The 25,690-nt window shown below is 44.2% G+C and overlaps 1 protein-coding gene across 3 annotated transcripts in view; it reads left to right on the forward strand.

Moving 5' to 3' along the window:
• Positions 1-25,690, forward strand: part of SETBP1 (SET binding protein 1) — a 407,102-nt gene that overhangs the window by 276,151 nt on the left and 105,261 nt on the right. For all 3 annotated transcript variants that reach the window (XM_070361976.1, XM_070361978.1, XM_070361977.1), the window contains exon 4: positions 9,743-13,199. In XM_070361976.1, coding sequence (XP_070218077.1) covers positions 9,743-13,199 — 3,457 coding nt within the window. The remainder of the gene's footprint in view (positions 1-9,742; positions 13,200-25,690) is intronic.

Raw genomic sequence — 25,690 nt, forward strand, 5'->3', positions numbered from 1 at the left:
CACAAGCTGGAATCAAGATTGCAAGGAGAAATATCAATAACCTCAGATGTACAGATGACACCACCCTAATGGCAGAAAGCTTAGAAGAATTAAAGAACCTCTTGATGAAGGCAAAAGAGGAGAGTAAAAAAGCGGGCTTAAAACTAAACATTTAAATAACTAAGATCCTGGCATCTGAGCCCATTTTCATGGCAGATAGATGGGGAAACAATGAAAACTGTGACAGACTTCATTTTCTTGAGCTCCAAAATCACTGCAGACAGTGATTGCAGCCATGAAATTAAATGAAGCTCACTCCTTGGAAGAAAATCTGTGACAAACCTAGACAGTGTATTAAAATGAAGAGACATCACTTTGCCGACAAAGGTCAGTTTAGTCAAAGTTATGGTTTTTTCAGTAGTCACGTGTGAATGTGAGATTTGAACCATAAAGAAGGCTGAGCGCTGAAGAATTGATGCTTTCACCTGTGGTACTGGAGAAGACTCTTGAGAGTCCTTTGGACAACAACAAGATCAAACCAGTCAATCCTAAAGGAAAGCAACCCCAAATATCATTGGAAAGACTGATGCTGAAACTGGAGCTCCAATACTTTGGCCACCTGATGCAGAGCCAACTTATTGAAAAAGACCCTGATGCTGGGAAAGATTGAGAGCATGAGGAGAAGGTGATGACAGAGGATGAGACGGTTGGATGGCATCACCGGCTCAATAGACATGAGTGTGAGCAAAGTCCAGGAAATTGTGAAGTACAGGGAAGCTTGGTATGCTGCAGTCCATGGGATTGCAAAGAGTTGCACATGATTGAGCAACTATACAACAACAGCAAGGGAAGAGTATTTCTAGCTTTAAAAGGCATGACCAAAACAGCTTCCAAAGTGGTACCATTTTGCATTCCCTCCAGCAATGGATGAGCGTTTCAGTTGTCCATACCTTTATCAGTACTGGTCATCTTCAGTATTTTTAATGTTAACTGTCCTACTTGGACTTTATCATTCTGGGCTCCAAAATCACTGCAGATGGTGACTGCAGCCATGGAATAAAAAGACACTTGTTCCTTGGAAGAAAAGTTATGACCAACCTAGACAGCTTATTAAAAAGCAGAGACATTACTTTGCCAACAAAGGTCCATCTAGTCAAGGCTATGGTTTTTCCTGTGGTCATGTATGGATGTGAGAGTTGGACTGTGAAGAAGGCTGAGTGCCCAAGAATTGATGCTTTTGAACTGTTGGAGAAGACTCTTGAGAGTCCCTTGGACTGCAAGGAGATCCAACCAGTCCATTCTGAAGGAGATCAGCCCTGGGATTTCTTTGGAGGGAATGATGCTAAAGCTGAAACTCCAGTACTTTGGCCACCTGATGCAGAGAACTGACTCATTTGAAAAGACCCTGATGCTGGGAAAGATTGAAGGCAGGAGGAGAAGGGGATGACAGAGGATGAGATGGTTGGCTGGCATCACTGACTCAATGGAATGAGTTTGGGTAAACTCCAAGTTGAGTAAACTCCGAGTTGGTGATGGACAGGGAGGCCTGGCGTGCTGCAGTCCATGGGGTCACAAAGAATCAGACACGACTGAGTGACTGCACTGAACTGAACTGATCCTACTTGGGGTTTAGTCATATCTAGTTGTGGTTTTAATTGACATTTTCTTGCTTCAAATGATGTTTGAGGACATTCATATGTGCTCCCTGTCCATTCCTACTCCTTTTGTGATCCAGTATATTTGGCTGAAGATATTTTGCCGTTGTGTGAGGTTAAATTGGTTGAGAACATTGATCAAATTTTCTGTATATTTTTTTCAATTTGTTTTTTTACGTCAATTTGCTCTAGCAATTACTGAAAGAAGAGTGTTAAATCCTTTTAATTACGGTAGTCTATTTCTTCCTTTAATTCTCTTAGTTTTTATTTCCAATATTTGATTCACGTATATCTGTACGAGGTGCAAACAAATTTAGGATTATTGTTTAATCTTGATGAATTGACTCTCTTATTTTGAAATGTCCTTAATTATCTCTGGTAATACTCTCTGTTCTGAAGGCCGTTTTGCACTATATTAATTGAGTCACTCCAGCATTCTAAAATTTGATGTTTGTGTGGTGTGTCTCGTTCCATCTTTTTAAACTGTGTCTTTGTATTTAATGTATATTTCTTCAAATATAAGTACCTTACAAGTGTATACTTCCATATACCCTTCTCTTGCCCTTTGTTTTATTGTTTTACATTTTGTTTCTATAAAAGTCATAAACTTCATGATACATTGTTAATACCTCCACTTTAAGCAGGCCTTTTAAAGATTTTAAGACCAAGTATAGGTGTTAAATTATATGCCCTCATATATACTATTTCCATGTTCCTCATTCATTCATGTAGATCTGAGTTTCTATCTGGTGTTATTTTGCTTTACCCTAAGGAACTTCCTTTTACATTTCTTATAATTCAGATCTGGGCTTCCCTGGTGTCTCAGTGGTAAAGAATCTGCCTGCCAATGCAGGAGACGTATGTTCCATCCCTGGGTCAGGAGGATTCCCTGGAGAAGGAAATGGCAAACCACTCTAGTGATCTTGCCTGGGAAATCCCATGGACAGGGGAACCTGGTGGATTATAGTCTGTTGGCTCGTAAAAGAGTCGGATGCAGTTTAGCAACTAAACGACAAAAACAATTCAAGTCTACCAGCAGTGAATTTCCTCACTTTTTATTTATCTGAAAATATCTTCATTTTGGCTTCAGATATGAAGAATGCTTTCTTGGGTTAGAAAAATTTAAGTTGACTTTATTTTCGTTTTAATACTTTAAAGATATTGATTGTCTTCTGGCTTGATCTTTATTGATAAAATGTCAGACATTATTTTTGTCACTATTTCCCTGTATATAATGTGTCTTTTTTCTCCGTTGCTTTTAACATTTTCTCTTTGGTCTTCATCAATTTGTTTACAATGTACTTAGATGTAGTTTTTTTGTGTGTGCTTACTCTGCTTGGGATTTGTTGAACTTCTTACCTATATGAATCCACATGCGTTATGCTCTATCTGCTGCTGCTGCTAAGTCGCTTCAATCGTGTCCGACTCTGTGCGACCCCATAGACAGCAGCCCACCAGGCTCCCCCGTCCCTGGGATTCTCCAGGCAAGAACACTGGAGTGGGTTGCCATTTCCTTCTCCAATGCATTAAAGTGAAAAGTGAAAGTGAAGTCGCTCAGTCATGTCTGACTCTTAGGGACCCCATGGACTGCAGCCCACCAGGCTCCTCTGTCCATGGGATTTTCCAGGCAAGAGTGCTGGAGTGGGGTGCCATTGCCTTCTCCGATGCCCTATCTACTGGGATTCTAATTTTATGTATGTTAGACCACTTGATACTTTTCTATAGGTCAGTGAAGTGCTATTTCTTTGTTTGTTTGTTTGTTCTTTTATTTAAATCTCCCTCCCTCACTTCATGCACCTTTCAATTTAGATAATTTCTGCTGTCTTTTCTTCATGTTCTCTGAGGTTCTCTTCTACTATGTCCTGTAAGTTGTTAAGCCCATGGAGAATTTTTCATTTCAGATATTGTATTTTTCCGATTTATAATTTCATTGTTATTTTGGTACAGTTGCCATCTCTATGCTGAGACTTCCCATATGTTTATCAGTTGTTCCAATCTTTTCCTTAATATCAGGCCATCTGCATAATGGCTGTTTTGAGGACCTTGGATTTATATCTACCCTCCTGGTTACAGGTCATATTTATCTGCCTCATTGCCTGTCTAATATTTTTTATTGTGTCCTGGAAATTGTAGATAGTATATTGTAAAGATTCTAGATTTTACAATTTTCCTGTAAAGAGTTTGACTTTTGTTTTGCTTGATAGTTAATTTACTGGGAGATTAGCTTTATCTTATTAAGGATTCTTTTTAGACTTTGCTAGCTTTTATTCTAGGGTTCAAGTAACCCTGCACTTAAGGAGAACTATTCCTGGGATATCAGCTGCCTGTCTGGGATATTTATTAAAGTCTCCCCATTCTGACTAGTCAGAAATGCAAGATTGCCTAATATTATGTGACCTTAGAACTCTAGCAACATTCAGTCCCCGATAACATATATCTGCTGTGCTTCATGGAGTCTTGCCCTCAAGTGCAAGTTAAAGTTTGGCCAAAAACGTAGGGTATTTCTATTAAGGTTTCCAGGGTTACTTTTCTACACCAGTCCCTCTTCTCAGGTACCCTGACCCCAGATTCTAGTCCCCTCAAGAGTCTCATTTCCTATGATCTCTATTTCCTCTACCCATAGTTCTCTGGGTTCCACTTCCCTGTGCCTAGGTTTAGAAAGTTCTTCTTGGCAGAAAACTAGGGATACGGCAGAGCCTCTTAAGTTTCCCTTCTATCTAGAATCACAGCTTATATTGCCTGTTGCCCAATGTCTAAAAATAGTTGTTTCATGTATTTTATAGTTTTATGTTTATTTCCATAGCAAAGTCAAGTCTAATACTTATTAATGCCATTATGGTTAGAAACAAGTCAGCAATCATTTTTAATTACATAGAATTACTGTGTACGAAGGGAAACATATGAGAGCGGCCTTTGTATTTGTGTAAGCTGTTATCACCCCCAATAAATAGAGTACTTCAATATCACTCATGGCCCCCAAATAGCAAATCAAGAATGGTTCCTATGGGAACCACATTAAGGTAACTTCCGAGGGCAATTCACGTGGCAGGAAATGAGAACTGTATATATATAATTGGAAACGTCATGTGCACTTAGGGGCTTTTCTATGTTCCATTGTCTTAGTCTGTTTGGGCTGCTATAACAGAATACCGTAGATGGAGTGGCTTGTAAAAACAGAAATTTATTTCACACAGTTCTGGAAGCTGGGAATTCCAAGAGCAAGGTGTTGGCAGATTCAGTGTGTGAAGAGAGCCCGTTTCCTGATTCATAGATGGCCCTCTTCCCTGTGTGCTCACATGGTGAAGGACAAGTGAACCCTCTGGGGTCTCTTTTATTATAACAGCATTAATCCCTTTCATGAAGTCTCCACTCTCATGACCTAATCCAACACTGTGCTCCCAAAGGCCCCATTTCCTGATACCATGACACTGGGAGTTAGGATGTTAACATAGGAATTTTGAAGGGACACAGAGAATTCATGGAATTCTCTGAATTCAGAGGATCATAAAGCCATGGTTTAAATCAGGTACTTAGTTGACATTCTTCTCTACCTACCATTCACAAATGCAGAACAAACTGGGCTTAGGAGAGATGCTTTGAGAGCAAGTTCAGTGGAAGCTGGCGTGTGCATTCCTCCTATTCATGTGCCAAAATGGTAATTTTCAGTCTTTTCTTAAATGACAGAACCATCTCTCTCCACCTCCTTTCTCTTAAATGAAATCCTTTGCATGGCTGCTCTGTTCAATTGAGGGTTAAAAGAATGGTCTGGAGCCTCTCTGTTGCCCAATTCACTGGCTACAATTCAGAAATATCTTTACAAAATCCTGGGACTCTGTGGAACACATTTGAAAACCACTGAGCTGGAACATCTCCTGATAATATCAGAGCCTCTTTAGTCCCTAACCCAGACCCCTGTCTTTGATATAATCTGGTAGTTCTCAACTCTGTCTGTGCATTGGGATAGCTGAGAGCTTTGAAAAATGTACTACTGTTCAGGTCCCACCTCTAGAATGTTGACTTAATTGGCCTGAGTCAAATCCGAGCTGTGGTACTCTTTACAAAGCTTCCTGGATGATTCTAACATGCAGCCAGGGTTGAGAACCTTGAATCAGACAGTGTGGGGTTGCATTCCTTTTCTCCCACACTCACCTCTTGCTCAGGCTTGAGCACTCGCTTCAAGCCTCAGGGGTGGAATGCTGGGATTCCCAGAGCTCTGAGGTTGGCTTGGATGAGATGGGGAAATAGAAATCCCAGGGTGGGAGGTCATGAACCTCTGCATACCCAGTTCTTTCTGGAAGGACAGGATTCTCACCCACCCATATAATTGACTCTTCTGCTCACTGTGCAGTATACTTGGAAAACCTGAACAGAGAATGGACTGTGTTAAGAGTTTCTAACTATGTGAATTACAAAGAGCTCAGAGAGCAATCAGGAATGCTCAGTGGTGCCAAACTACATATCCTAACAGGCCTGTAGTAGCTCTGCATATTTACCACCAAAAAGTGCTGTGAATGTCATAGCAACCACATAAGAGCCCCACCCCAGAGGAATTACGGTGTTAAAACATTAGATGAGTGGTTTTACAACTCAATTATGTTTCAGAATTATCTGAGGAGCATGTTAAAATGCACATTCCTTAGTCCCACCCTGGGAGATGGCCAATGAGTATATCTGCAGCAGGGCCCAGGAATTTGTATTAATAACCAGAACCTTAGCTGGCTGTGATGCAGGGATCCAGGACCACATCTTGAGAAGTACCAAGTGCCAAAATAAGAGATAAAGCTCCCTTCATTCCCTTATACCCAGGCACATCTTCCTGTTCATGTAAAAGCAAAATATCTCACAGATAGCACATTAAAATTACTGGTGTCAGCAAAAAGTAGCACAAATACAGCTAACCCAAGTGTCATTTGTCAACCACAAAGTCATGCTTGATTTTTGATGAGTTATATGATTTTCCTCAGGCCAGAATCATCATGTTATCCTCTTATTGGGACAAAAATTGGGACTTGCTTTAGATAACCCTGAGATAAGGCTCCTTTATTCCATTTTCATAGATTTTTAAGTTTTTATGCAGTGATTTAATGCTTGTTTTTTAAATTATGTAAAAAAATAAAATGCTCTTTAAAAAGAAATCTGACTTGTACAAAATTTAAATTTATATAAGTTAATTTATACATTGGTTGTAGGGGAGGGTATAGTATCTACTTTATAAAGTAATTTTTCGCGTGACAGACATGCTTCCATAAACACATCCTGTAGGAGAGAAATCTGTCTAGTGTTTTCAAAATGGTATTTCCCTGATGAACATTTGGCCTAGACTCAATGTACATGGAAAGCACGTATAAAAAGGAAGCCAGACCTTCAGAATGACTGTGAGTTCCACAGTCAGTCTGTGGGGATGGGGAAGCAACCAAGAGTCATGCTGAACTTGATTGTATTAAAAGTTTTCCATAAAAATAATCTAGCCCAATAGAGAATAGCATCAGCTCTTCCCTTATTTGCTAACCATTTCAGAGATAGCCGTGCTGGGGACTGAGGGTGGTATAAAGTCCATAAAAGATTCAAGTCTGATCCCCCAGAAAAAAATCTACAGTCTGAAGGGGAAACGGAAACATGTGCTCTGTGGATTAATAAAGGCCCCAGTCAAAACCCTCTGTATGGGATAATATCCCCCAGACAGCTGGGGAAGGATGGGAGGGAGAGCTTGCACCCCTGCAACTGAGCTCAGAGCCCGTTTTGCCATGTCCATCTCTGTCTCAATGGAGTAAGTGCTCAATTCTCAGTGAAGGACATATTGGAACTGACAGCCTCACCATTGTGTATATAATCTGTCATGGCTGACAGATGAAGAAATGGGATTTTATGAAATGCAACTGGATATAGCCATCAGCCACTGCTGGAAGGAAAGCCTTGTTCTCCTGCACCCCTTAAAAAGCAGTCCTCCTCAGTCCTCTTTGCCCCTTGACTGCAGCCATCTGAGCACCAGGTTTAAAGCACCATTTCCCCCATTACTGCTGATCTTTTGTTGTGCTTCCCTTTTGTCCACCCTGCCCTTTGATTGCCAAGCTCTCCCAGCAGGGCAAATTGCAGCTGAAATGGTAGAAACAATGGGATCCGGCAGTGTCCAGATGGAGGCACTGGGAGCCAGGCATGCTTAACTGCTTACTTTCAGCTGGTCTGCCCTGAGTGTAAGTGAGCAGGCCTCACCTTTCAACTGCCAGAGTGAAATCCACCCTCCTGACTGTCACATGGGTTTCCCCAAAGGCAGAGTTAATTGGAAAGTGAAACAATTAATGGGAGATGGAAGAGAGCTAACAGTAAAAATTGCTTTGAGGAGGAGTTACCATTCAAGTATCTTTAGTCCTTAAGTATTTGGGAAGGATCTTTTGTTCAACATTTAATGCATCTGAGAACTCCAGTTTCATTATGAGCCATTATGAAATGAGTGATTGGTGGCTTATTGTCTTTTGTGTGTGGCCATGTATTTTGTCATGGTAATAGGCATCTTAAATATTATTTTGTTTGTTCATTCAACAAACATTTATTGAGAACTTTCTGGGTGGTTTGCTTTTTAGTAGATACTGGGGATAAAAGGATAAATGAGAGCATCTCTGACTTCAAAATACTTCCAGTCTAGGAGAAGACAGAAAAGTACACAAAAAATAGCACATTGCATTATAAGGATTGTGATAGGTGTCTTCAGGAAAGACAATGGTGCATGCAGAAGGAATGGCAGAAGAAATAGGGCTGGAGAGGGTAACTGTGTCTGCAGACAATATGTAGCAATATACAGTAATCTCACTAATGACAAAATGGATTACCCATAGTAAAATCGGTCTTCCCTCATTTATTCAATAAATGTTTATCGAGTGCCTACTATTTTCCAGGTACTGTGCTTGGTATCTCTGTGATGGTATACACAGGCTAGAAAGGAAAACAGGCATTAATTAAATTAGCACAAAAATCAAATGTAAATTTAAAACTATGATAAGTACAACAAAGATGAGATACATTGTTTCATGAAAACATGAAAACATTTGACAGGCCCCTTTCCCCCATGCAGTCACAGTCATCCAACTTCCCCTCTTTTTTCTTTTTTTTTGGAAGAAAATTAAGTCTTATTTATTTTTAAAACCAAACCACTAGGAAAATATATCACAGTCTTGAAACAACAGACAATATTATCATTTCAAGTAATAAGTTGGTAAAAAGACAAGGTCCTTAAAATGATAAGGTGCCAGAACTGGGATGAGAACAACTCATGTAGCAAAGGCCCAAGCTAAAGTGGGATTTGGTAACGGAGGACAGTCCTTTTGCCACTCTAAAGGAGCCACAGTTCACCCCTGAGTTGCTTACTTTTCCTCCCTTGACTTTTGTGTTGCCAGAGGATTGTCTCAATGCAGCTCTGTCATTTCTGGGGGCAAAGTAAGCAACACTGGGTTTAGACTTTCATTCTGTTTCATGAAAACCAGATTTTTCCAAACCCCATACTTCACAACCAACTTCCCCTCTTAATTTCTCAACTTGTGCTCTTTCTCCTTCTTGGTCCCTAATGAGCTGCTTGTTTGAGTGCGGAGATGCCGTACTCCAGGATAAACCCCCAACAGACACAAACTGCAATAGGGAACCATGTGTGTTTGAGGAGAAGCTGGGGCAGAAATAAGCTGCAGCTGGAGTTATGGAAATGAGCACAGGTAGTTGAGAAGTTAAGATGCTCTCCTGAACTCTGCCACCTTGGGCAGGACTCTCGATGGTTGAAGTTTTGGCCTCTTCATTTGGAAAATGGAAGCATTGGACTGTGGGACCTTTAGAGGACCTCCCATCTCTAAATAGTTCTTGTTCTTGAGATTGCATTAAACCAAGACAGATCCTGTTACTTAAGGTGAGAAAGGCAACGATTAAAGCATCCTTATTAATGTTCAAAAATCAATGCAACATATTTTTACTAAAGAAACTGAAAAATATACCTCCACAAAGCATTCTGGTGTTAAAGGTGGCTATTTCCAACTTATAAATAATTAAGCCTTTGATATGAAATTTTAAATAGTTTCAACATGCTCATCTTTGTTTCTCTCTCTCTCCTTCTCCATTCCACCCACCCTTAGGCTTATGAGCGGCCACAGAAACACTCAGCTCTCCACTATGACCCAGGCCTCCCACAGGATTTCACCAGTGACACCTTAAAACCAAAGCACCAGCAAAAAAGCAGCAGCCAGAACCACATGGACTGGTCCACCAACTCTGACAATGGACCTGCCACTCAGAATTGCTTCATCAGTCCAGAGTCTGGCAGAGAAACTGCAAGCACCAGCAAGATCCCAGCTCTTGAGCCCATGGCTTCCTTTGCAAAGGCCCAGGGTAAGAAAGGCAGTGCAGGGAGCACATGGAATCAGTTGTCCAACAGTAACAAAGACCTGCTCTTGGGAGGTGTGGTTCCGTCTCCAAGCAACCACAGCTCACCAGCCCCACCCAGCAGCTCTGCTGAGTGCAGTGGGATTCAGCCCTTGGTAGATCAAGATGGAGGAAGTACAAAGGAGCCCCTTGAACCACCTACTATAAGCAGCAAGAAAAAGTCCAGTAAAAAAGATGTGATAAGTCAAACCATACCAAACTCAGACCTAGACTGGGTCAAGAATGCTCAGAAAGCATTTGACAGTACAGAAGGGAAAAGGGAAGGCTACTCTGCAGATAATGCCCAAGAGGCCTCACCAGCCAGGCAGAATGTGAGTTCCGTCAGTAATCCTGAAAATGACTCAAGCCATGTCCGGATTACTATCCCTATCAAGGCACCTTGCCTCGATCCAAGCAGCCATAAGAGGAAAAAGAGACAGTCCATCAAAGCAGTGGTGGAAAAGATCATGCCAGAGAAAGCCTTGACTTCGGGAATCACTATGAGCAGTGAAGTAGTTAATAGGATATTTTCCAACCCCGAGGGTAATAAGAAAGACCCCCGTGTCCCTAAGTTGGGTAAAATGATGGAGAACGAGTCCCCCTCAGCTGGCCTTGAAACTGGTGTAAATGCTGAGAAAGTTGTCCCAGGAGGTGTACCTAAGCAGAGAAAGCCACCCATGGTCATGACGCCTCCAACATGCACAGATCACTCTGCAAGAAAGCTGCCAGAAATCCAGCACCCCAAATTTGCCGCCAAACGGAGGTGGACGTGCAGCAAACCAAAACCCACCAGTCTGCTTCGGGAGGCAGTCATGGCCACCTCCGATAAATTGATGGTGGAACCGCCGTCTGCTTATCCCATCACTCCATCCAGCCCTCTCTACACCAACACAGACAGTCTTACTGTGATCACGCCAGTCAAAAAGAAGCGGGGGCGACCAAAGAAGCAGCCTTTGCTCACGGTTGAGACAATTCATGAGGGGACGTCCACCAGTCCAGTCAGTCCCATCAGTCGGGAGTTTCCTGGCACCAAGAAGAGAAAGAGACGACGTAGTTTAGCTAAGTTGGCCCAACTAGTGCCAGGAGAGGACAAACCCATGAGCGAGATGAAATTTCACAAAAAAGTAGGAAAGCTTGGGGTATTGGATAAGAAGACCATCAAAACTATTAATAAGATGAAAACACTCAAGAGGAAAAATATATTGAACCAGATCTTGTCCTGCTCCAGCAGCATAGCACTGAAGGCCAAAGCTCCCCCGGAGACCAGCCCTGGGGCAGCAGCGATCGAGAGCAAACTGGGCAAGCAGATTAATGTCAGCAAGAGGGGCACCATCTACATCGGCAAGAAAAGGGGCAGGAAGCCGAGGGCAGAGCTGCCACCCCCATCCGAAGAACCCAAAACAGCCATCAAGCACCCGAGGCCTGTTTCTAGCCAGCCGGATGTTCCCGCCGTGCCTTCCAACCTTCAGTCACTTGTGGCGTCTTCACCAGCAGCTATGCACCCACTTTCGACACAGTTGGGTGGGTCCAATGGCAACCTGAGCCCCGCCAGCACTGAAACCAATTTTTCAGAGTTGAAAACTATGCCAAATCTCCAGCCCATCAGTGCTCTTCCAACCAAAACCCAAAAGGGAATCCATAGTGGGACCTGGAAGCTGTCTCCACCCAGGCTGATGGCCAACTCCCCGTCACACCTTTGCGAGATCGGGTCACTCAAGGAGATAACACTGTCCCCTGTGAGCGAGTCCCACAGTGAAGAGACGATCCCGAGTGACAGTGGCATTGGGACAGACAACAACAGCACGTCTGACCAAGCAGAGAAGAGTTCTGAATCCCGACGGAGGTACTCTTTTGATTTCTGCTCCCTGGACAACCCGGAGGCCATCCCATCTGACACCAGCACAAAGAACCGGCATGGCCACCGGCAGAAGCATCTCATCGTGGACAACTTTCTGGCCCACGAAAGCCTCAAGAAGCCAAAGCACAAGAGGAAACGGAAAAGCCTGCAAAACCGTGATGATCTCCAGTTTCTGGCGGACCTAGAAGAGCTCATCACGAAGTTCCAGGTGTTCAGGATCTCCCACCGGAGTTATACCTTTTACCATGAGAATCCGTATCCCAGCATTTTTCGGATTAATTTTGATCACTATTACCCGGTGCCATATATCCAGTATGACCCGTTGCTCTATCTTCGTAGGACTTCAGACTTAAAGTCAAAGAAGAAGCGTGGTAGGCCTGCAAAAACCAATGACACCATGACAAAGGTGCCTTTTTTACAAGGGTTCAGCTACCCTATTCCCAGTGGAAGTTACTATGCACCCTATGGAATGCCTTACACATCAATGCCTATGATGAACCTTGGTTATTACAGTCAGTACCCAGCTCCTGTGTACCTGTCACACACGCTCGGAGCAGCGTCCCCGTTCATGAGGCCCACAGTGCCACCACCTCAGTTCCACACAAGCTCCCACGTGAAGATGTCTGGTACAGCTAAGCATAAAGCAAAGCACGGAGTGCACCTGCAGGGGCCCGTGGGCATGGGCCTTGGTGACAGGCAGCCATCCCTGAATCCTCCCAAGGTGGGCAGCGCCAGTCTGTCCAGCGGTCGGCTCCACAAGAGGAAACACAAACATAAGCATAAGCACAAGGAAGACCGGCTCCTGGGGACCCACGACAACTTGAGTGGTCTCTTCGCAGGCAAAGCCACTGGCTTCTCCAGCCACATCCTGAGCGAGCGGCTGAGCAGCGCAGACAAAGAGCTCTCCTTGGTGAGTGAGAAAAACAAGCATAAGGAGAAGCAGAAGCATCAGCACAGTGAAGCCAGCCACAAAGCGTCCAAGAACAACTTTGAGGTGGACACCTTGTCTACACTGTCACTTTCGGATGCCCAGCACTGGACGCAGGCCAAGGACAAAGGTGACTTGAGCAGCGAGCCTGCGGACTCCTGTGCGAAAAGGTACTCTGGCAACGGTGGGGACGGGGGCGGCGCGAGACCGGAGAGCCTGGACGTGTTCAGCGAGATGAACCCTCCGAACGACAAGTGGGACAGTGACGTGAGTGCGAGTAAAAGGAGGAGCTACGAAGGCTTTGGAACGTACAGGGAAAAGGACATCCAAGCCTTCAAGATGAACCGCAAGGAGAGAAGTCCCTACGACTCCTCCGTATCTCCAGGTAAGGCCGAATTTTCTTCACGCTTGGACTCTGCTGTGACTCGGTTGCTGGGCCCTGCCATTCAGCAGTCGCTGTCTTCGGCACATTATTGCACTCACTAGTTTGCAGAGAGGTAGAAGCCGTATGACAGTGGGTCTTCTTGTACATTGGAGTCTGCTGTACCTTTTTTGCCTGTTTACTCAGTATTTACTGTCTTGCCTCTTTGGGCACCATTGCCTGAGGACTGTGGGCCCAGAGGCAGCCGCAGTAGCTGCCTAGATTACATCCATACCACCTACCTTTATGCATTTAATGAACAATATGGTGCCTAGGTCCTCATCTGATCTGGTGGTGAATTTGCGAGTTGGGTAAATCCTGTAAAACTCACTAGGAATACCAACAAGATCCCAGGAATGTCAGAGCTAGATGCAAATGAATATCTAGTTTATCTGACATGCTAGCTCTAGCTGTCACACAGCCTAGGTTGAAACATCTATAGCAGAGCCATTGGAAGCTAATGACCAGTGACTCTTGAAGGCTACGTGGTAAGGAAGCCACAGACCAAGACCGTGCTTTCCTCTCTTTGTCCATGGGCATTTGATAAGCATCCCTTTGTAGACCCTTCAAGTGGAGCCTTGACCTGTCATTTCCCTGCATAAAGGTGGGGCCGGGGCAGAACCTGGCTGTCAGCACCATGAGTTTCCTGCCTCTGCGGGACTTTACCACCGTGTCTCTTGGCACATCCACTGGGGTTGGGATTTGCCCACTAATCTCTAAACTGAAGTCTGGTTGCTCATTCCTTGTCAGTTGCTGGCAGAATTTCCTTGCTAATGTGCCCACCCACGTAAATCTTCCTTGCCACAGAAGCCTCGCACTTCTACGCATATATCCCTTTGCCCCTGTCTATATGTCACACAGATGGTAAGACTCCTGTAGAACAGAGTAGTTATTTACTAGGAAAAGAGTCAAAACTCCTTAGGTCAGACAAACTCTCTGACCAAAGCCTAGTTTCGAGGACTGATCGTTCCTGATAAGATTTGAGTGTACTGTTTGACCTTTGTGTATGGTGCTTATCCCTTGCTCATCCTCCCCCTTCACAGGGAGTCACATTAGTGAAACTGAAGGCAATCTATTCATGAGGATTAGAGACGTTTTCCAGGCCAGCAGATTTCAGGAGGAAATATGGCTATGAGTTGGAAGCCACTTAAAGATTGCCCCAAATTGCCAGTAGCTTGTGAGTTGCTCTTGTGGTAGATGTTGTCCTTGCTTAATGAAGAGACCAGTTAGCAGTCATGTCTCCTGCATTTGCCGAAGGGGATGAATGGCCCACACTTCATGTCTGCCCAGATAGATGTCCTCTTCTGGGTTTCCCCATTTCTGATCATCAGACTTTATTGAAGGTGCTTATTTTTTGTGCAAAGCCTAAATTAAGCCCATCCAAACAAGAGTTGGGCTTCCCTAGTAGCTCAGATGCTAAAGCATCCGCTGCAATGCAGGAGACCCAGGTTTGATCCCTGGGTCAGGAAGATGCCCTGAAGAAGGAAATGGCAACCCACTCTAGCATTCTTGCCTGGAGAATTCCATGGACAGTGGAGCCTGGCAGGCTACAGTCCATGAGGTCACAAAGAGCTGGACACAACTGAGCAACTAATACACACAGACAAGAGTTGCTAAAAGATTAAATTTTCATGAGACATATTCTTACTTTCTCTTACAATGTGGTGGAATTGAACTTGCCATGAGCAAAGAGCTTTCTTATTTCTATTTTCTTAGCATTGTTTAGTTAGAAAACAATAATGGTATGTTATTGCTGAGAACCTGCAAGCAAGAATCCTAACTTAACAGACCTGAGAAACAAGGTCTGCTAAGCTGCTACTGCTAAGTCGTTTCAGTCGTGTCTGACTCTGTGTGACCCATAGACGGCAGCCCACCAGGCTTCCCCGTCCCTGGGATTCTCCAGGCAAGAACACTGGAGTGGGTTGCCATTTCCTTCTCCAATGCATGAAAGTGAAAAGTGAAAGTGAAGTCACTCAGTCGTGTCCGACTCTTAGTGACCCCATGGACTACAGGCTACCAGGCTCCTCCATCCATGGGACCCTCCAGGCAAAAGTACTGGAGTGGTTTGCCATTGCCTTCTCTGGAGAAACAAGGTCTCAGAAGCTAAAACCAGCCGCTGTTACATTAGGGTTCTCGGCAGTCTTACGGGGACTTCTGCATGTTTCAACTGTATTACAGGTGGGCTCTGGCTTAAGTTTGCCAGCTAGAGGTTTATCTCTGGGCCCTGCATCTGAGGGCAGCCACACTGTAGCCACACACAACTCTTTGTATTTGTATTCACAAGTTGGTTGTTACTTCATTTAAAATTCTCCCTCTCCTTCCTCAACTTCTTATTGTTTTGCAGCTAGCCACAGAAAGCTAGATTCAGCCTGGAAATCGAGTTCTGCACCCAACTCTGTTATGACCTTAGACATGATATCCTACCTCTTTGGGGGTACTATCTGCCAACCTGTAACTCAAAGAATTGGGCCAGATCTCTTTTGTATGGCATATTTCAATTCTTAAAGCCATTTTACATGTATTTCTTAGAGTGCCCTTCCTGCAATCTTAGAAGAGAAATACTTGCATTTCCATTTTATGAAACAGGACACTGAGGCTCAGAGATCAAGTGACCTGGTCAGGTTCAGAAAAACTGTCACTTTTAATTCTAAGCCTAGGGCTTTGCCCTCTGCATTGCAACTCAGCTGCATGTCACCCAGCTAGTTAAGGCCAAGTCTAGAACACAGGGCCTGGTCCCCAGTCAGTGTGCCTATGTCTCACCACCACCCTTCCTCTCAGAATCTCATCTATCCTCTGATTACATGCCTTCCCCTAGGGCATCTGCACAGTGATTATGTGATGAGTGCATAAGAGAGTAATTAAAACAAGAAGACATCCCTTGATTTAGCTCCCAGCCAATGAAAGAGGATTTCTTATGGCCTAAACTTGACTAAATATCAGCCTGGAAACATGTATGCTGACAAGGTTTCCACTTCTGTCCTTGCTAAAATCCAGTTCCCTGAGGTATTTTTGCCACTGCTTGTGCTTAGTTTTGTGTTGTATGAGCCTTTTTTCTGAACATTATCATGAATCTTAATTGTTCGTGGCTTATGGGTCTGCATAGTTATACCTGTTGTCCCTACACATCTTGATGAATACCTTATTGGAACAGACCAGATTCCCTATCATTCCCTTTCCTTCTAAACCATGGCCTCTCCTTGATATTTTAAATGCCCCTTCTATTCCTGAACCCCTGAAACATCAGGGAAAAAGTGTCCTTAGCACTTGGAACCCAAAGCATTCACCTTAATGTAATACACTCCAAAGAGTACCAAGTCCCATTAAAAGCTGGGAGACAGAAGAGATGACACTGAAGCATTAAGATTTTCAGAGACTTTATCCAAATCAAGGTATCTGTTTGGCTAGATGGTACTGAAGGTCATGTTTAGAAAATAAGCATCTGTCCTTCCACACCTTCTCCTCTTCCACCTCTTCCTTCTCCATGTGGCTCATTTCCACAGCATCTTAATGTTCAATTTCGCATGATCTAGTCTTCTCCAAAATTGATATGGCATAAATATAAATCCCATTCTTTACCCTGCTGAGGACCAAATTCAGGAGCAAGGTGAAAAGAGGACCCTGAGATCAGAACTGATACGCATGAAAGTCGCTCAGTCATGTCCGACTATTTGCAACCCCATGGACTATACAGTCCATGGCATTTTCCAGGCCAGAATACTGGAGTGGGTAACCTTTCCTTTCTCCAGGGTATCTTCCCAACCCAAGGATCAGACCCAGGTCTCCCGGGTTGTGGCAAATTCTTTACCAGCTGAGCCACAAGGGAAGCCCAAGAAAACTGGAGTGGGTAGCCTATCCCTTCTCCAGGGGATCTTCCCCACCCAGGAATCGAACTGGGGTCTCCTGCATTGCAGGTGGATTCTTTACCAACTGAGCTATGAGGGAAGCCCAAATGGAAGTCATTACCATTCTGGAGAGAGGAATTAGAGACTGTGCAGCAGTTGCACACTTCATTTCCTCTTTTCTGCTTGGAAAGTCATTCGTTCTCCATCCCCCTGCCCCAGTATATAGATGTGTTGTCTTGTTAGCCCCCTTACCACATACCTAGAGCTGGAAAGTTACACAGACTCTTCACCTTTTTCCTCTATTTCACTCCTGTCCTACTGCTTCTTTGGTTTCAAAAGGCAGTGACTCTTTTGACCTATTTTCTAAATGCACACCATCTGGTAAATCTTCACCTATAAAAATGCTTGCCTGGAGCCAAATAATGGATAAATAGTGGGAAGGTGAACTGCACAGACTCTCAGAGTTGGGAAAAGCTTCATCTGGGCTGCCGTCTCACCAGGCACCACCGTCTCATGCACGCTGACATGCGGCACATTCCAGAGAGCAAACCTGTACAAGGATGACAATGCATATTCAGATAATGCTATATGCTCTCGGAGCCAAGTTCTCCTGAGGCAGTGGAAGAAGTCTCTAGTATGAATGATGTTCTTCCTGTTTCAACCTCTTGGTGAAAACAATCTTTGCATACTTTGATGTAAAGTTAGGCCAGGGGCTTCAGATATTTTGACTGCTGCTGTCCAGGCTCCCATCAGATATTGGAGAAACGGTGAGGAGAGTTAAGTTTATACCTATTACCTCTTAGTCCAATGCCATTCTTAATCAAGGTGAGTCCCCAGGGTCAAGTACTTTCCCCATGATGAACGGATGCTGAGAATTCATTCTTAGCTCACGTCTCAGATATCAGAGGCCTGCCATGTAGGTAGCTGAATTCCTTTGAGCCTGGGTGACTCCACTTCTTCTTGTGGCTCTGTCTTGCCCTCTGTCAGCTCCTCTTATAGGCACTGTGGTCATTTCGGGAGGCAGTCTCTGTTGTCAGTCACGGGCAGGAAATGGATGCCCAAGCCAAAAATAATACAGAAGCCTCCTCCAATCAGTCATACAGATGAGGGAATATTAACCACATGGACAAAATGTCATGAAAACCATACAAAAGAAACATGTGTGTGGAAAGTTTTCTAAACGTGAAATAGAAGGAAGAAGAGGACTCATGGGAGGAGAAAGTTAAAACCAGGAAAGAAGGAAGAGTAAAAAATGGAAAACTGGTGAAGTGTGGTCTGTCTGACCTCAATCCAAGTTGAATTCTAGGTCATCCTGTGGGAGGAAGTGAAAGATTAATTAGCAAATGGTTGCTGTGTGGCTTAGTGAGCTTATGAGTACCTGCCTCAGTCTTGTCTCCTCTGCTAACCAGCTGAAAGATCTTCTTTACTCACAGTTTTCCCAAGTAATACTAGGACAATAAGGGTTCTGACCAGACCTGATAGTCTAGGAGTCTCGAATTTATACAATGGAATTGGAGCACATACACACACCAGATTGTGCAGTTAAAGAGAAAATGCCCACATTATAGCCAAGTTGACCAATTAATTAGCTGTTCAGTGAAGTTTCAAAGCAGATTCTTCTGGCCCATGTCTTAACCTATGTGACATCCCTTTCATCTTTGGCTCAAGTGACTTCACTTAACCATTTGATCTCACTTTTCCAAAAGATGAGACCTCATAATTATACCAACAAATTCACTTGTTCATTGTGCAGGCTGAAACCACAGTCATCATCTTGGAACTAAATAAGTTAGAGCACTAATATGACCAATTGTATGAGAGCAGATTGAGCAAACTTGTGCCTGTAGTCACACTTAGAAGTAAAAGAGTACTAATATAGTATAAACACTTCATTTTGCTTATGAGAATACTGAGGTTTAGGAAGGACAAGCGACTTATCCAATAATTGGTAGAAGGGCTCAGAATTCGAAGTTTAGCATCAGGCAGAAAGAAAGGGAAGCGAGAGAGAGAGACAATAAAAGGAAAAAAGAGAGCAAGAGAAAGGTGAGTGTGGAAGAGATGTTAAGCTATATGTTTTATTTCACTGTGAGCTGTTGTAAAAGGTAAGCATCTCTTTGACAATAATTTGTTTCCAGGCTATCTCTGGGGACCCATGTTTGGGACTGGAAACGATCTTTGTGGACTGTGATGGAAGTAATTTTTTTTTCCTTTTCTGTCTTCACAATTGCACATACTTATTTTATTGAGCCTCCCACAGTTCCTCCTAAGGTTTCCTTTTGGAAACCAGGAATTAATCAAATTAAATGTTGTGACCCATAACTTTCTGACAATGAAAAAAAGAAAATAGCATCTCTTTTGCTACGTTGAACCAGAAATCCAGCAATCTGCCTTTGGAGCATGGAGTCTCCAGGCCATTTATCTTCCAACAGTTGGCAAACTTTCCCCCATCCTTTTGGAATATTTTATGTATACCTCTGTGGCTTTGGAGAGTTATGAAGATTCAGGTGTAGGTACAGAAAGTGAAAGTGTTAGTCGCTCAGTCATGTCTGATTCTTTGCCACCCCATGGACTGTAACTTGTCAGGCTCATCTGTCCTTGGGATTCTCCAGGCAAGAATACTGGCGTGGGTTGCCATTTCCTTCTCTAGGGGTTTTCCTGACCCAGGGATTGAACACGGGTCTCCTGAATTGCAGGCAGATTTTTTACCATCTGAGCCATCTACAGAGAAGTCACAATTTTGACAGACTTGGCTTTGATACAACACGGAGCTTTTCTTGGCCAGAAAAATCAGTAAAGTATGCCTTCCAAAGGCTAGCCTGTCACTGGTCCATGATAAGGATAGTGCCTTTGGAAGGATCCTCCAGAAAACCATGTCTTCACTCTAAACAAATAAGCAATAAGGCTGAACAGTTCATCATGGCTTAAACATGTGCCAATATAGCACTTTACACAAAGTAGTTGAATTGAAGAGGAACTAATAAAGACAAGGGACATTTTTTAAATTATTAATTTAGTGTCTAGTATATGCATGGGTTTGTACAGTCCTGGGAGAGTAGTTCAAGGATGCTTTACTATTAATGAATCATAGTAAAAAAAGCATTAAGTAACTCAATGGTTTTGTCCTCAAAGAGGGTACAATCAGGAGGCTCTCCTGAATAACCTGCTGCTGCTGCTGCTGCTAAGTCGCTTCAGTCGTGTCCGACTCTGTGCGACCCCACAAACGGCAGCCCACTAGGCTCCTTTGTCCCTGGGATTCTCCAGGCAAGAACACTGAAGTGGGTTGCCATTTCCTTCTCCAATGCATGAAAGTGAAAAGTGAAAGTGAAGTTGCTTAGTCGTGCCTGACTCTTAGTGATCCCATGGACTGCAGCCTACCAGGCTCCTCCGTCCATGGGATTTTCCAGGCAAGAGTACTGGAGTGGGTTGCCATTGCCTTCTCCCTGAATAACCTAGGGGAGGAAAATAGATGCAACTTAGACTATAACGACCATCAGGAAATCATAGAGAAGATGCTGGGCTGTCCAATGAGGGTAAGCCACTGCCGTATTTTCAGTGCTGGTGGAAAGGTGGAACCAGGAAATTCTTCTGTTTGGCATTTTTTTAAGGATGGAAGAGTCTTTTAGAGCATGGAGATGGTGGGATGGTGATGGGAGAAAGTGGAGTCAAGCATACAGTGGGAAGGAAGCTCTGTCAATAAAGGTATTTAGGAGGAAATACCCCCAAAACACTTGGGAAATGGTGTTTAGTCTAAGTTCTATTGAGGTTAGGATCTGCAATTGGGAAATCATGGTAGATAAGGAGTATGCTGTGCTGGAGTTTAAAGGTTTTACCCCACACTCTGAGGCTTGTGCTTAATTAAGTAGACAGTGGTCAGCCATTTCATTATTCAGGCAAAAATTGTGAGATAATCAAATTATTGTCTTTTTCCCCTGACTGCTCCCTCCCTCTTGTCTGGGTTGGGCAAACTTACCCCATCTTGCATTTTTCATATGACATTGTAATAATTCATTTCTTATTTGAATTGTACCCACTACCTACCCTTCTTTCCCCAGCCCACCCACTGGATTATAAGCCTCTTAAAAGCATCATATCTACTCAGGTGCTCAAAGAAAAAAATAAATAATAATGAGTCATTCCTGACTCATCTGTTTCCCTCTGTAGCTAAAATCAAAGAGGGTTCCAATATGTTGGCCTCAGGCAACTGGAAGCATGATGGCACGTGAATAGAACCATAGACATTGAAGCGGGAGTGTGAGGGGACGAGTGGCTGAGGCAGCAGTTGGCAGCCCTGCACAGAGTAGAGCTGGAGATTCACCAAAGGGGAAGACTGGAAAATTAAGGAAAGAGAGTGGAAGGGGGAGACCCCTGTGGTTCACCTTAAACAGAGAGGCAAAGTAAGAGGGGATTGGGCAGAGACAGAGGAGTGACAGAATTGTTGGAGAAGAAACAAGGGCACAGAGAAGAATGAATTTCAGAAGAATGGGGTGGGGGGCCACGAGGGCCCGAGCTACAGAGTTCATAGAAGATGGGGATATGTGAGAATTTGTATGAACATATTGTCCACTCTGGAGACAGCAGAAAAGTTAGCAATTAAGTATTTAGTGCCTCGTATGGTTAAGCGGGGGTGGGGTGGGCTGTGTGCCAAGTTCAGGTGGTAGAGAGGTAATGAATAAGTAGATGATGAGAAAATAGGGGGCGAAGGTGCAGAAAGTGAAACGTGGTTGTGGTTGGAGCTTCTTAGAAGCTCCGACTTCTTAGAAGGCTTTGTTCTATAGTGAGCCCTTGATGGGAAATGACACATTCATTCTTAGCAGGGCTTCAGTCTAAGGTTCCCCCTATTCAGGGAGCATGAAAACAATGCCATACTCTTTATCCTATGTCATTCTGCCTCCCTGTGAAGCCCACATATAGAAAAGGTTTTAGTATTTTAAAAGAGGTCAGAGATTCCAGGCAGGCTCCGCTTTGCTTGTCCCACAGACACTACTACTACTACATCGCTTCAGTCGTGTCCGACTCTGTGCGACCCCACAGACGGCAGCCCACCAGGCTCCCCCGCCCCTGGGATTCTCCAGGCAAGAACACTGGAGTGGGTTGCCATTTCCTTCTCCAATGCATGAAAGTGAAAAGTGAAAGTGAAGTCGCTCAGTCGTGTCCGACTCTAAGCGACCCCATGGACTGCAGCCTACCAGGATCCTCCGTCCATGGGATTTTTCCAGGCGAGAGTACTGGAGTGGGTTGCCATTGCCTTCTCCGTCCCACAGACACACAGACACTTATTTTTGGTCATGGTAATGGCTGTTTGAAAGTTTCTCTTTATGGTACCACGGATATGTGCTGTACTAGCATGAGTGTGTGGAGGAAAAGTTCAAGTTTTGGTAAATGAATCTTACTGAATGTTTACTGTGTACAAAGTTTTATAGACTAAAGTTTAATTGTTGATCTTTCAGAGGTCTTTACTACTCTGTGGAATAAATATATATATGCTGGTTCATAAAGTGCTTACCTTCTTGCAAACAATTATGAGCTCTTTAGTTATTAAACATATAACATCGTGCCAGGATACAACACACGGAGAGACCAGAACAAAAGAAAAGCAAGAAAGGGCTCCTGACCTTAGGTTCCCTATACTATACTGAAAAGAGATGAAGTTAACATACATAAAACAACCTGAGGATTAATGCAGACCAAATTTAATCTGTGCCAACTCAGTGGCCAACAACGGGAGCCATAGTGATACAGGATCAGAAAGGATGACAGTGTTTAGTGAAAAACAAAATCCAGGACTTGAACCCTAGAGAGTGGATGCATAGTGATTCACCGAGGCACCAGATGGATGTCAACTAAAAAATTAGTCACAACCTGCAAGTGGAGTTATTTTATTTGGTGGTAAGGTTAAGGACTCTGAGCCCAGGAGGCAGGAGAGGCAGTCCAACTATACACAAGTTGGCAACAAAGGGAGCAGGCATGCTGAACATAAAAGATTATTGTTAAGTAGTAAGGAAAAGGGCTTCCCAGGTGGCACTAGTGGTAAAGAACACACTGGCCAATGCAGGAGACACAAGAGATGAGGCTCTGAACCCTGGATCGGGAAGATCCCCTGGAGGAGGGCGTGGCAACCTGCTCCAGTGTTCTTGCCTGGAGAATCTCCATGGACAGAGGAGCCTGCTGGGCTACAGTCCACAGGGTCACACAGAGTTAGACACAACTGAAGCAACTTACCACATAGCACGCATTGCTGCTTCGAAGTCGCTTCAGTCGTGTCCGACTCTGTGCGACCCTATAGGCGGCAGCCCACCAGGCTCCCCCGTCCCTGGGATTCTCCAGGCAAGAACACTGGAGTGGGTTGCCATTTCCTTCTCCAATGCATGAAAGTGAAAAGTGAAAGTGAAGTTGCTCAGTCGTGTCCGACTCTTAGCGACCCCATGGACTGCAGCCTACCAGGTTCCTCCATCCATGGGATTTTCCAGGCAAGAGTACTGGAGTGGGGTGCCATTGCCTTCTCCGACATAGCACGGACAGTAGTGTGTTAATTGCTCAGTCATGTCTGACTCTTTGCAACCCTATGGGCTGTAGCCCGCCAGGCTCCTCTGCCTATGGGGATTCCCCAGGCAAGAATCCCGGAGTGGGTTGCCATGCACTTCTCCAGGGGCTCTTTCCAATCCAGGGATCGAACCCAGGTCTCCGGCATCACGGGCAGGGATCAAACCCAGGTCTCCAGCATCGCGGGCATACTCTTTACTATTTGAGCTACCAGCTCACACAGTAAGGAAAACCAAATGTCAAGCTAAGGAATTTAGCATTCTTCTGTGTTTGGGCAGATGCAAGCCTCTGGGCTCACTGAATTCATTCCTTTCATATGCACCTCAGCTGTCTGGGGCCAAATCCTGTTTTGTTTTGTCTTTGATTTCTCACACCTGCTCCACCACCCCACCCCACCCCCAGCTCTTTGGCAGTCACCGTAGGGGTGGTGGCATGCTGGATCTCAGGCATTGTGCTCCCTCTCCAAAGCCCTCATTCACTTTTGGAAGCCTGAAATCACTGATGGCTGTTACATCCTTGTTTATTGATATGGCTGGAGCTATTCCATTTCACATGGGCGAAGACCTGGAGCTGGGCATATGTGGCAGGTACAGGAAGGTACTTAGCTAGGTTGAGGTTAGCAGTGGAGTGGGGATGGACTTTTAAGAGGGCTTCCCTGGTGGCTCAGATGGTAAAGAATCTGCCTGCAGTGCAGGAGGCTCGGGTTCGATCCCTGGGTTGGGATGGTCCCCAGGAAATGGCAATCCACTCCAATATTCTTGTCTGGGAAATCCCATGGGCAGAGGAGCCTGGCAGGCTACAGTCCATGGGTTTGGTTGAACTTTTAAGAAGGCAGAGTTGCACACAGAGAATATGAAGCTATATCCTGGAGGGATGAAGAACACATGAAGTACATGCTGGCCCAGCATGAAGGGTGATGAGCTTGGTGCTTGGTGAAATGATGAAGTCCCAGGAAACACGCCCCCCTCAAAGACCTTGTAAAGTTCCCAGGAGACAAGAAATGGATATATACACATGTGGAAAGCAACTAGAGAGAATAATGACAGACTACCCATTAATGACTGGAAATAAACACCAGGTCTACAGGAAAATAACTTTTAGAATAGTAAGTTGCATGTTGTAAAACCAAGTTGATGTGAGTGTTTACTTTATTACATAAGGATTCAGAACAAATTAGATAAAAAGAAGAAAGTAAGAGGGGGAGATCCACAAAGTAGAACAATCAGGTCCAAGAGCTGCCTCTGCTGGGGTTTTCCCATTCTTCTCTGAAGGGCAGCTTGAGAAGATGGGCAGGAGTGGGTCGGGAGGTGGGGCTTTTGTATTGATGAAGGATCTGAGGACACAAAGAGACAAAAAGCTTTACCTGGTGGTACATCCCAGTGCCCCTTACATCTGAAGAGGGCGTTCTGCTTTTCAGAGCACATTTCCTAACTTCTATTTGATCTTCCTACTCCACTGAGATTTGCAGACAAGTGTTGCTCTCCCACTTGCCAGGCAAGGAAATCAAAACCCAGAGGGTTAAAGTCTTTGTCCAAAGTCGCTAAACCAGTTTTGCACAGAGAAAGTGCTAGGTTCCAGGTTTCCTGACTTTTCCCATCACCTCCGTTTTTCCCACACTCTTTCCAGAGTCTTTGCAAGGTCAGTAGCATGACTCAGCTTTTGAGTTATCAAAAGAACCCTCAAGAGGCCTTGTCTGTGGGTTAAATATTGGAGTTCAGAATAAGAAACTGGCTAATAAGCAATTTGATCTTTGCTACAATTTAAAAAAATTTTCAGTGGAGTATAGCTGCTTTATATCGTGTCAGTTTCTGCTGTACAGCAAAGTGAATCAGCCACATATCCCATCCTTTTTGTATTTCCTTTGCCATTTAGGTCACCACAGAGCATTTAGTAGAGTTTCCTGTGCTGTACTGTAGGTGCTCATTGGTAGGGTGGTTTAGTCGCTAAGTTGTGTCCAACTCTTGGAACACCATGGACTGTAGCCCGCCAGGCTCCTCTGTCCATGAGATTCTCCAGGCAAGAATACTGGAGTGGGTTGCCGTTTCCTTCTCCAGGGGATCTTCCCGACCCAGG

Source organism: Bos mutus, chromosome 24, assembly GCF_027580195.1.
Source record: "Bos mutus isolate GX-2022 chromosome 24, NWIPB_WYAK_1.1, whole genome shotgun sequence".
NCBI lineage: Eukaryota > Metazoa > Chordata > Mammalia > Artiodactyla > Bovidae > Bos > Bos mutus.